The sequence below is a fragment of the Bombus vancouverensis genome, chromosome 1 (assembly GCF_051014615.1).
Source record: "Bombus vancouverensis nearcticus chromosome 1, iyBomVanc1_principal, whole genome shotgun sequence".
Lineage (NCBI taxonomy): Eukaryota > Metazoa > Arthropoda > Insecta > Hymenoptera > Apidae > Bombus > Bombus vancouverensis.
In genome coordinates, this window is record NC_134911.1 from 6,959,883 (window position 1) to 6,970,917 (window position 11,035).

An 11,035-nucleotide genomic window follows, 5' to 3' on the forward strand; every position below is an offset into this window, starting at 1 on the left:
TAAATTATGTTCGTTTGGAACATATTAAGGTATAATTCTATATATTATTCGTAGATTCTACGCCTATTTCCATAAATTTACGGTATATACGCCTACATTAAATATACTATACAACATTGTTCTAAATTTAAAAAATTAGCAGCCGTTTTATAATTACAGTCGATTTATGTTAGAAAAAACGTAATATTATAAAAAATTAAATATATTCATTTATTTTCAATTTATTTTTAGCTTCGCATTTTCATTTCCAACATTTCGCGGAGAACATTTCTTTTGATTGAAAATGTTAAAGATGCTATCCAAAAATTATTAACAATATACATAACATTTCGATTGTACTAATTTTACGGAAATATTTCAAAATGTGATATATTCTTATTGTTTAGATTTTTTATAATGAATTATTTAAATATCAAACGTTAACAATAATTTTTTTATTCTGTATTCTTAAAGGTTCAGATAAATAATTAGTTGTCCCAAAAGCTTCTTTCGCTTTGTAAGTAAATAATGGATGCATAATATTTTATATTTTATATCATGTCATTGAGCTATGTACAATTCATTCTTCACATAATATCATTTTCCCAGAATTTTTGGGATTTGCTAGCAAAATATCGTTCTAGATGCATTTTTAGGTCATTTATTGAACTGAATCTTTTACCGTAAAAACAATTTTTTTAATGGAAGGAATGAATAATAATAATCACGTGGAACCACATCCGGAGATTATGGAAAATGAGGTAGAACAACCCAATCAAATGATAATAATTTGTTTCTAACGACTAAAGATATATGGGTCCTGATTAGAAACAGCTTATTAAATTTGATTGCGATGTCTTACCTTCTCCGTACTTCCCGGATATTCTACCGTGATTATTATTTATTCTTCTTATTACAAAAGTCTCTTCACTGTAAAAGAATCAGTTCAATAGATGATATTAAAATACCTAAAACGATATTTTTCTAGCAAATCCTGGAAGTTTTGGAAAAATAGTATTATGTCGTTTCTGGAGAGATGGGGGAAAGTAATGGATCATAATATGTCGTACATAACTCAATAATTTGACATAAAACAAAAGATTGTACATCTATTATTTATTAATAAAAAGAGAGAATCTTTTGGAACAACCTAATGTAATATTGATAGTGATAACATTTATTAATAATTAGCGGGAAGAAACTCTTTGTTAGATACAGTAATTAATAAAAACAGTAAAAAAATATAAAGAATTGTCGATTTATAAAAGTGATCGTGATAGAAATGTTTTAAATGAAAGTACGCATGTAGCACTTCAGATGCAATGAACTCCAGAATGCAAGGTCAAACGGGACTGAACACGTTTCCCGTAGCAAGAAAGTTATACGGCCCTGTAATAAAGAGTTAATCGGCAGTCGCCGTCACGAATTCGTTGGGATCGCATATCGTTTCTATTGCGTTCGCCATTAGATAAAGCGTGCTTTGAAAACATAATGCTTCTTCTGCTAAATAAAGTGAATTCAACGAACTACGTGAAAAATTCTTTTTTCATCGCGACATCTAACTATATGCAACTATTGAATCATAATGAATAATCTTCTTTGTTAGCTTCTTGATGTATTCTCCATCAACTAGTGCAATCTCCTTGTTGCGTATAAAATTCTCATATTTGATGAATCTAAAATTGTGAAAAATTACAGTCAGCTGAACGTGTCCTAAAAATTATTTACTAATTAGTAATAATTGCTAAAAATTTTTAATTAGTATTTATTCACAATAACATTGTGTCTTAAAAATCTATTATTACAAAATATTTTGAAGTTTTAATTTTTGAAAGTGCGAACATGTGTATATATATTGTGATATAACATTGCTGGAAGTATATATATATGTATATATTTAGTATTCCTCTCGGTGAAGTTTTGATTATATGAAACTAAATGATCATTTATATTTATTTTGTGGAGGAAAACATCCATTTCATAAGCAGCAAACAGCTGAAACATTTTGAGCTGTAATCATCGTTTGTGATTGTGGGTCATTTTCGTGGGTCAAATTCCAGTGGTTTATCTGGACGATTAGTTTAAATACATATTTAACAGTCGTCGGATGTAAGAAATCAAGATGGAAACGCATCATAATAATGCAATTGTTAATCCATCAGCGAGAATGATCGACGAAGAAGAATGCACCGTCCAACTGACAATAGGAGAGGATCAGAAATTTTTGAATCCAGATTCTCAGTCGGTTACCAAGATGCACATCGAGTTTGACAATCTCTCGTATTCCATCTGCTCTGGTAAAGGCAAGTATACTTAATGCCAGAGATATAGTGTGGTCGTAAAGTAAAACCTAACCAGTGGTGATCATATGTATGTGTATCCAGAGGTGTATGCATTTTGTGGAAGCAGTTTAAATCTGTACAAATTGTAAAATTACTTGTTAATTTTAATATATAAAATTTCTTTAGAATAATTGTGCATTATAGAAGTAAGAAATAATAAATTGTGTATTGCTTGGACTTGTTTTCCAACGCAATGCTGTTTATAATTTGTCGAAATATTAATAATACGGAGAAAGAAAGATTTCAAACCATGGTTTGCAAACTTACTTGTGAATTAATTATATTAAATTCCTTTAAAATATATATGTGAACTAGAAAATTAAAAATAGTAAATTGTGTATTACTTAACTCTGCTTCCAGATTCTATGCTATATATAATTTTTTAAAGTATACTTGCGAAGACAGAAGTAACTCTGAAGATCTCAAGTTCTAAAAATTACAGTTCTGAAAATATGCCAACTTTAATACTTGATCAATTTTATGATTTTATTGTACTATACCTATTCCGCCAATTATACATTCATTCTTAGTTACTTCGTGTGTATGAAGAAAATAAAACAACTGCATTACTTAAAGCATGACTACTTATCATTTTATCTATTAGTTAATTGAGGAGAATAATTTTTAAGTGGCATTTAACATTTACATAGTTGTCGATTAATCACTTCAGGTTTAAAAACAGAAATCAATTTTTTTGTTTATTTTTTTCATTATTTCTTATCATTATATTTTGCTGCTGAGCTAAGATACCTGATAGTCTTTATGTATTCTGTGACTATGTACAGTTACTTACAAAAGCCTGTATGAATCAATGTTTGAAATATAACAAATTACTTTTTATTATAAACAAAAATAATACAAATTACCACATTTATAAAAAAAGAAGAAGTAAAAAGATACAAAATATAATTTTGCAAAATTATACATACTCCTATTGTACATAGCTACACATTGGGTTGGCAACTAAGTGATTGCGGATTTTGTCAATACCACCTAATGATTATGAATATATTATTACGAATACATTAAAAGGAACAAAGGACTCTTGTGTGTCCACTCTGTAGATATCAATAACTATTTACGATCTTCTTAGAATTAATAAAATTAAAGATTTCGTTATTTCTGACGTTTAATCTTTTATGACGTAGATGTTTAGATTTTTTAAACTTATTCCGAAAATAAATGAATATCAGTTAATATGAAAGTATACAGAATTTTATAACGAATTTTAGTGTCTTTCGATAAGTTGGATGCATCAAATTCGATGTACGCATGGAAACTTTTTTAATTGACTGTACCAGTGATTCTTAGTAGGTAAGAATGTTTTATTTATGCGACAAATATATGTTATGTATGTAACTTATGCATAAATGTATGTAATCAAATCAGTAATATGCGACCTATAATTTTAGTATTTAAACGCAGTATGTTTTTAAATCCAGCGATAACTATAAATATGAATGATCTGCAGGAACAAAAATGAGAAGACCTTATACCTTATTTGTATCTACTCCCGTAATGCTTTGTGATGATCTTTGTTTATCTTAGCCAATTATTTAAACAATTTATTATAAGTTGCAAGTATGTATTTTGCATTAACCCGTTGCTTGTTAATGATGCGTGAATGATAGATTAACTTGTGTAATCGCAACCGCAATATTGACCATATTAAAATAGGAAATAGCATTAATGAAAACTGAAGCCAAGGTCGAAGGTCATTTACGTAAGAATTAGAGAAAGAAGACAAAGTGTATATGTGAATTTACCGTTTTAATTAAAAGACAAATTATTTTCATTCCCCTTCTATAAATGTATAAAATCATTGTAAAATTAAAAAAATGTCGTAACTAACAATAACAAAAAACATTTGTGCGTTTGCATATAGATGGTATTTCTGATAATATTTATTCAAATTTAACATAATATGAAGATAAGTATGTGCATTCATAATGTCACAAGTGGTAGACAACAAATGTAAATTATAAGTAGGTTACGGATTTTTATAATATATAATTATATTATATTATATTTCTATCACATTTGTTAGCTAAAATAATTTTCTACCGAGCTCCTGCTTTTTTAATTATATTCCCAAAATTATGAATTTGTATAAAAGTCCGCAGTTTAATTATTGGATTTTACAATGATTTTTAATTTTACAATGATTTTATACATTTATAGAAAAAGAATGAAAATAATTTGTCCTTTAATTAAAACGGTAAATTCACATATACACTTTATCTTCTTTTCTTAATTCTTATGTAAATGACCTTTGACCTTGACTTCAGTTTTCATTAATGCTATTCTCTATTTCAATGTGATTGCGGATTTTGTCTATACCATCTAATGACAAAATCTGCAATCACTTAGTTGCCAACCCAATATCAGTAAACGTTTGTTCATCAAATATTTCTAACATTCTGTTTGCAAGTATTTTTCAAGCATTTAACATTATAAAACTATGGTTCTATTATAGTATCTGGACTGCAAAATATTCAGGTAGAATAGCACTTTTTAGGGATTTTGAAGATCACTGAAACCGAAAATGAGGATCGTTTTTCATGGAAATATGGTGTAAACAATTTCAGTCAATTTGTTGATGTGCGACATACTTGTAGATTTTGACGATATCTTTCTTAAAGTTTGGTACTTAACCTATTGTATGGCTTACCCTATACGCATTTGAATCATGAGTATTGGATTAGATTATTTTTTAACCCAAAAGGTATTTCTTATTTTCCCGCTTCCGTGAGACGATCGGTTACGCCATATAGATGAGTATATAGAGAGCAGTGAGCGGTAAGCGGTAACATTGGCATTTGCTGTACTATCAGTAGTTTTGCTGTTCGCCGCTTACCGCTCTATAATATCACGGTCTTATGCGAATTTCTACAGTTAAAACATGGTTAGGACCTTTCTGGATCAAATGTTCATAAGGCCGAATTTTCAAAACTATATATTTTCGTGAAAAAGATTTAAAATACTCTTGAAATAACACATAAAGATAAAAATTTTTGCAGTCTGGATAGTATACTTTATGCAAATTTATCATAGAGAAAATCAAATCTTTATCTTCTTACAGAAAAATCAAAAAGAATATTAGAGGATGTAACAGGATGTTTCCGTCCTGAGAGATTAACTGCAATTATCGGTCCTTCCGGTGCTGGGAAAACGACGCTACTTCGTATTATATGTAACCTGAAAAGTACAAATGTTAAAGGATCGATCACAGTTAACGGCAAAGAATGGAATGGCAAAGCTTTCCGAAAACAAACATGTTTCTTACCACAAGAATTTCCTTTACAACCTCTTCTTACTGCCAGAGAAACGCTCTACATTGCAGCACGTTTAAAGGTTCAGGGTATTCGTGAATTGCGCTCCTTCAATTTGATTGTACGTTTTACATGCACATCATTTGCTGTAGAAAGTAATATGTATTAATTTGTGGTTATTCGTTTAAGATCCATGTAGCGAAATGTCATAAAAGAACTTTTCTTTAAGAATTTTGAAATTTCAAATCACTCAAATTTGAAAATTTGAAAATTGAAAGTTTAAGAATTTAGAAGTTCGAAAATTTGAAAATTGAAAGATTTGAAAATTCGAAGGTCTGAAAAATTACAATTCTCGATGTTCGGAATTTTTGAAATTTCAAAATTCAAAGTTTTGAAAATTTGAAAGTTCAGCAATTTGCAAGTTGGAAAGCTCAAAAATGTAAGAGCTTGGATACTCGGAAATTCAAAAGTTTCAAAACTCGTAAGTTTGAAAAATCAAAAGTTGAGAATTTAAAAATTGACAAGTATAGAAGTTCGAAAATTTGGAAACTTTGAAATATTAAATTTCGAAAATTTTCATCAAAACACAATTATACATTTACAAGTGAAATATTCCATATACATGTATATCTAACCTTACAGGTGACGGACATAGCAAGAAATTTAAATTTGACAAGCTGCTTAGACACTTTAGTAGAGAATCTAAGTGGTGGAGAAAGGAAAAGATTATCGATTGGTGTAGAAATAATCACAAAACCATCTGTCTTATTACTCGACGAACCAACCAGTGGGCTTGATAGCACATCATCGAATCAGGTCTATAACGCTAATTCTATAATATGTAACATTAAAAAGTGATCTAGAAAATGATATTATTTCGAATAAAAATATTTCGGATAGGTAATTGGACTGTTGCATAAAATAGCAAAAGGAGGTTGCACAGTCGTTTGTGCGATTCATCAACCCAGTAGTCGTATGATATCGCAATTTGACGATTTACTGGTTATACATAACGGGACATCGTTTTATTGCGGAGCTTGGAACGATGTTCTCTGCACGTTCAGTGAAGCAGAATATGTGTGTCCTCAGTTTTATAACATATCCGAATTTGGTAATATACGTATATGTTACTATTTGAAGAATGCAAAGGAGAAACAGGGAATGACAATTTTAACGAATTTTTTACTTTCTTCGTACACTCCTGTGAATTTTATTTTTTTTTTAATTTTTTATCACTAGCTATGTCGTATTAATTTGAATTAAAATTTTCTGCGTTTCACGGTAGTTATAACAAATTGAGGTATAGCGACAACATATTTTTCATTTTTTACAATTTAATGTACTAATTTACTCTTGCTTATATTGCTCACTTACTATATATATATGTCGGAGAGGAAAGAACACCGGAACACCTAGAACTTGGGATAGTCCAGCAACAGTGTACTCCAGAGTCTACTATAGCTGTAGTCAAACAATGACAGTTAGCTAATCCGATTGTAATCGTTCGAGACTGGTGATGGTGAGCTTTGGCTCGGGGTGACGGCCCGTCGCCCAACGTAGCCGCGGTCGACGGGACGGGCGCTTTGTCTAGCAAAGGTATAGAGCGATAGTATGACCTCCAGTACAGGAAGTACCGGACAGTAAAACATTCCAACGGGCCCCTCAGACACTGAATACCCAAAGTTGAGGCACTTGCGCGACACGAGTACCGCTAGCCCGAGGACCCGCCATAAAACCTAGGTCACGTCCGGCAATTAAGAGTTTCCTAATGGACAGGCAGGTTGGTCCCAAAAGCGACCGATGGAGACACGAGGGTCGGGCATCCTCGGGACGGGCACTGGGGCATTCTTGCTAGAGATCTGAGCGAGGAAGCACGGAGCGTCTTACGATCAGGAGCAGTGCACGTTTGAGTTCTACTAAGCATATCTATCACCCCGTCGGCCGCGTATTCGTAACCGAACCGGAGACCATCGTCACCAGTACCGCGAGCATCTAATCCCCGGGTTGATCGCCGGTTCTGTACTCTCGATATTTGTGTTAATAAACGGTGTTTGCGTGATATCGCAACGATGGCTGCCCCTCAGGGCAACTCGCCGAACGCCCCCAACCTGATCCCCAATGCAACCCCGACATATACATACGCACACACATATATACTATATATATGTCGGAGAAGGAAAGACAGCGGGATTTCCCGTCCGGAATGTTGGGACAAACCCCAATACACTAGTCCAAACTTTCACCATAGCCGCCCTTAAGTAATAAAAATAAGAAATAGTCTTAATGTTCCAATCTGACTTTATGACGATGGGTTTGGGCTCGAAGTGACATGGCAGGTTACCGGACGTAGCCACGGTCACAGGAGGGACATGTACCTGACAGAGGTATGAAATGATTATATGGCTCTCCTTAAAACAAAGATTAACCCGAGAAACGGGGACAGGAGTTTATAAGGGCAGCCTCTTTTTGATTGACAGAGTCAGAGTGAGAGTTAGAGTTAGTCAGTTAGTTAGTGAGTCGTTGGACGATTGAGTTATCGGGAAGTTACCCGAATCGAGTAGCACGTTAATACGAGTCCTCCCGTGGACCGTGGATTCGTTGTCGAACCTGAATTCGCTGTCACCATCATCTCGACCATCCTATTACCATTACTCGTAGCCTCTGGTAGTGTCCACATTCGTACTGATAGAGATTGGCTACATTCGCGACGGTAAAGTAAGTAAAGGTTCATCGAACGCCCAAGTGCCAACCTGCCTCCGACATATATTTATGTATAATACTTACAGTATATTACTTAAAATCATGAGTGAAATTTGAGATTGATATAGAACAAAATGAAGAATAAAATGTTTTATTTTTATATAATATCTATAAGAAAATATGATGTTGCGATATTATACATGTATATTGTGTATATTACATGTGTATATTAAAAAATAAATTTTCGTTTCCTTAGATATGTTAGAATTTGACATTCCCCCTTTTTCCCGTGGAACCTTCATTTGATAATAAATGCTACTATTAATAATATGAATCTGGTAATTACTTAATATATTCATTGTTAATTTTGTTGTAGTTGTAGAAGTTGTAACTGGGGAACGAAGTGGTGATTTAAATAATCTACAGAAACTTAGTCGAGATAAATACTTAAAATGGAAGAAACACTTCCAACATCCTATTAGAGGTAATTATATTATGTTGAAATATTTACATAGAAATTCACTATTTGTAAAGATAACATTAGAATAATTTTTTACCAGAATAGTTTACCAGAATAAATAGAGTAAATAATAGTCTAATGTTAAAATAATATTGAATAATCTAGTACAAGTATTTTAGGAACATATGTTGCAGTTGCTGCAAAATTGGATAATAGTACCGACATATCGAAGCTATCCTCTATATGGCAAGAACACAAGATTTTATTATTAAAAGCACTAATTTGTATTAAACGAGACAATGTTAGTAATTACATCAGGAGTTAATAATTTGTAGTAATTCGCTTCATTTAAAAATTTCATTTTTATACAAATTGTTTTTTGTAGACTTTGACAAAACTGAGATTCGCAGCTCACGTTGTAGTAGCTTTTCTACTAGGCATAGTATTTTACGATTCAGGAACTAATGCTAGTAGGATTCACAGCAATATAGCTTGTGTATTTTTTATTCTGCTGTTTTTATATTTCGCGAATTCTATGCCGGCTGTGCAAATGTGTAAGTTAAGTATTTGTTAGCATTATTTTTACAATATTAGAAGTCTAAGCATCAAATTAATTATTACAAAGTTTACGTTAAATTTTTGCTTTACTTACAGTTCCTACAGAAGCTGCAGTTTTTATACGAGAGTACTTAAATAATTGGTATCATTTAAGGTCTTATTTTTCTGTAAAAGTATTGTCAGATTTGCCAGTACAAGTAAGTGTAATAGTAGCATTTGTATATTACATATATGTTTGTTACTCTAATATGATAATTAGACTGCGGATGTTTATGCATTTATGGGAAATTTAGAAGCACAAAAATATTTAGAATGCTTGCAATATGAAAGAATATATAAAATATTAAAAGTAAAATACTCATTACAACATTCAGTAGGGTAAATCTTTATTTAGATTCCATTGTTTTATTTAATTATGTTTGTAAAAGTATAAATTTGCATAAACATCCTCAATGTAGTGACAGTATATTGATTAAAAATATTATTTTTAATATAATAGTTATCTTTGTAGATTCTTACACCTTCGGTATTTATTTCAATTGCATACTATATGACTGGTCAACCGATGCAATGCGATAGATTTTTACGTACGTGGTTGATTTGTATTTTAACAACAATTCTTGGACAATCATCAGGAATGCTTGTTGGGGCTGCATTCGATACGCATGTAATGTATGATTTGAGATAATTACAACGTCACTTATAACATTTGTATCATTGTAATTTTATGAAATTTCATAATTTAACACATATTAATTTGATATAAAAGCAATCCAATTATGTAAAATTAAAATAATACTAACAAAATTAATTAATATTTTCAGATGGGAATTTTCTTGATTCCTGCACTCAATATGCCAATGATATTATTTGCCGGATTTTTCCTAAAATTTAGGGAAGTGCGATCATTTCTTCAACCTTTGTGTTCCATTAGTTTCTTTAGGTAATTAATACATTTCATAATTGATAAAGATTTATTTTTTTTTTGTAAAATTAATTGTGGAAAGAAAATTATTTTTGATTTTCTGTAGGTATGGATTTGAAGGTATTTTGCAAGCAATTTACGATGGAGACAGAGAAAATTTACGGTGTGATGAAATCTATTGTCCATTACGTTCACCTAAAAAGATCTTAGAAGAAATAGATATGCCCGCAATTTCCTACTACATGACTGTATTAGGTTTATCTGTTTGGATAGTGTGTTTACAACTCTTGACATACTTGGTACTTAAATGGAAAGCACATAAAGCCAAAAGATGATGTGCTTAAATGTATCTATACATACTTTTCATGTGATATCGAATTAATTAATTTTTATATCACAAAATATTATTAATACTTATATTGATATTTTTGTAAACTTTATCATTGTGATATTTGTATACAATTAATAATACTATATAACTGGTTATATAATTATATTATAATTATTATGTAACTATTATATTATATAAATGGTAATACTTATTCTTTATTTAAGGCATATTTACATACGTTCCATTACAGCTCGTAAGCCAAGCAATTTATGAAAATTTTCGAATATTACACGTGCTGTGATAACATTTGTCTGATTTTATATAAATATATTATACTTTCAAGATCTAAAATACGGATTTTCTTATCAAGATAAATATTTTTCATTATCTATGTATGTTCACATTGCAAATATCGAACACTTTTATACTCGTTCAAGAAATATTCATTCGTAGAAGTACTATATCTGA

At 31.0% G+C, this 11,035-nt stretch overlaps 1 protein-coding gene across 3 annotated transcripts; it reads left to right on the forward strand.

Annotated features, from left to right (window-relative positions):
- Positions 1 to 449: 449 nt before the first annotated feature.
- LOC117160672 (ATP-binding cassette sub-family G member 4) lies at positions 450 to 10,785 on the forward strand. 3 transcript variants are annotated; one of them, XR_013061920.1, is made up of 11 exons: positions 450 to 2,282; positions 5,404 to 5,714; positions 6,236 to 6,409; positions 6,494 to 6,704; positions 8,670 to 8,777; positions 8,933 to 9,054; positions 9,139 to 9,307; positions 9,408 to 9,508; positions 9,823 to 9,983; positions 10,136 to 10,254; positions 10,343 to 10,476. XR_013061920.1 is itself a non-coding variant. In XM_033341586.2 (11 exons), the coding sequence occupies exons 1-11, from the start codon at positions 2,102 to 2,104 to the stop codon at positions 10,569 to 10,571; spliced, it is 1,881 nt and encodes a 626-aa protein (XP_033197477.1). In that variant the 5' UTR covers positions 453 to 2,101; the 3' UTR covers positions 10,572 to 10,785. The 3 variants fall into 3 exon arrangements, 2 of the variants coding, with proteins under 2 accessions (XP_033197477.1, XP_033197478.1); XM_033341586.2 differs by having other exon boundaries at positions 453 to 2,282; positions 9,823 to 9,978; positions 10,343 to 10,785; XM_033341587.2 differs by having other exon boundaries at positions 456 to 2,282; positions 8,948 to 9,054; positions 9,823 to 9,978; positions 10,343 to 10,785.
- Positions 10,786 to 11,035: the final 250 nt, after the last annotated feature.

Excerpts from the sequence above, each read along its gene's own strand:
- LOC117160672 (XM_033341586.2), top strand. The coding sequence starts at position 2,102 with ATGGAAACGCATCATAATAATGCAATTGTTAATCCATCAGCGAGAATG. Across the intron at positions 6,705-8,669 it reads TTATAACATATCCGAATTTG|TTGTAGAAGTTGTAACTGGG; the intron begins GTAATATACGTA and ends ATTTTGTTGTAG. Across the intron at positions 9,979-10,135 it reads GGGCTGCATTCGATACGCAT|ATGGGAATTTTCTTGATTCC; the intron begins GTAATGTATGAT and ends TAATATTTTCAG.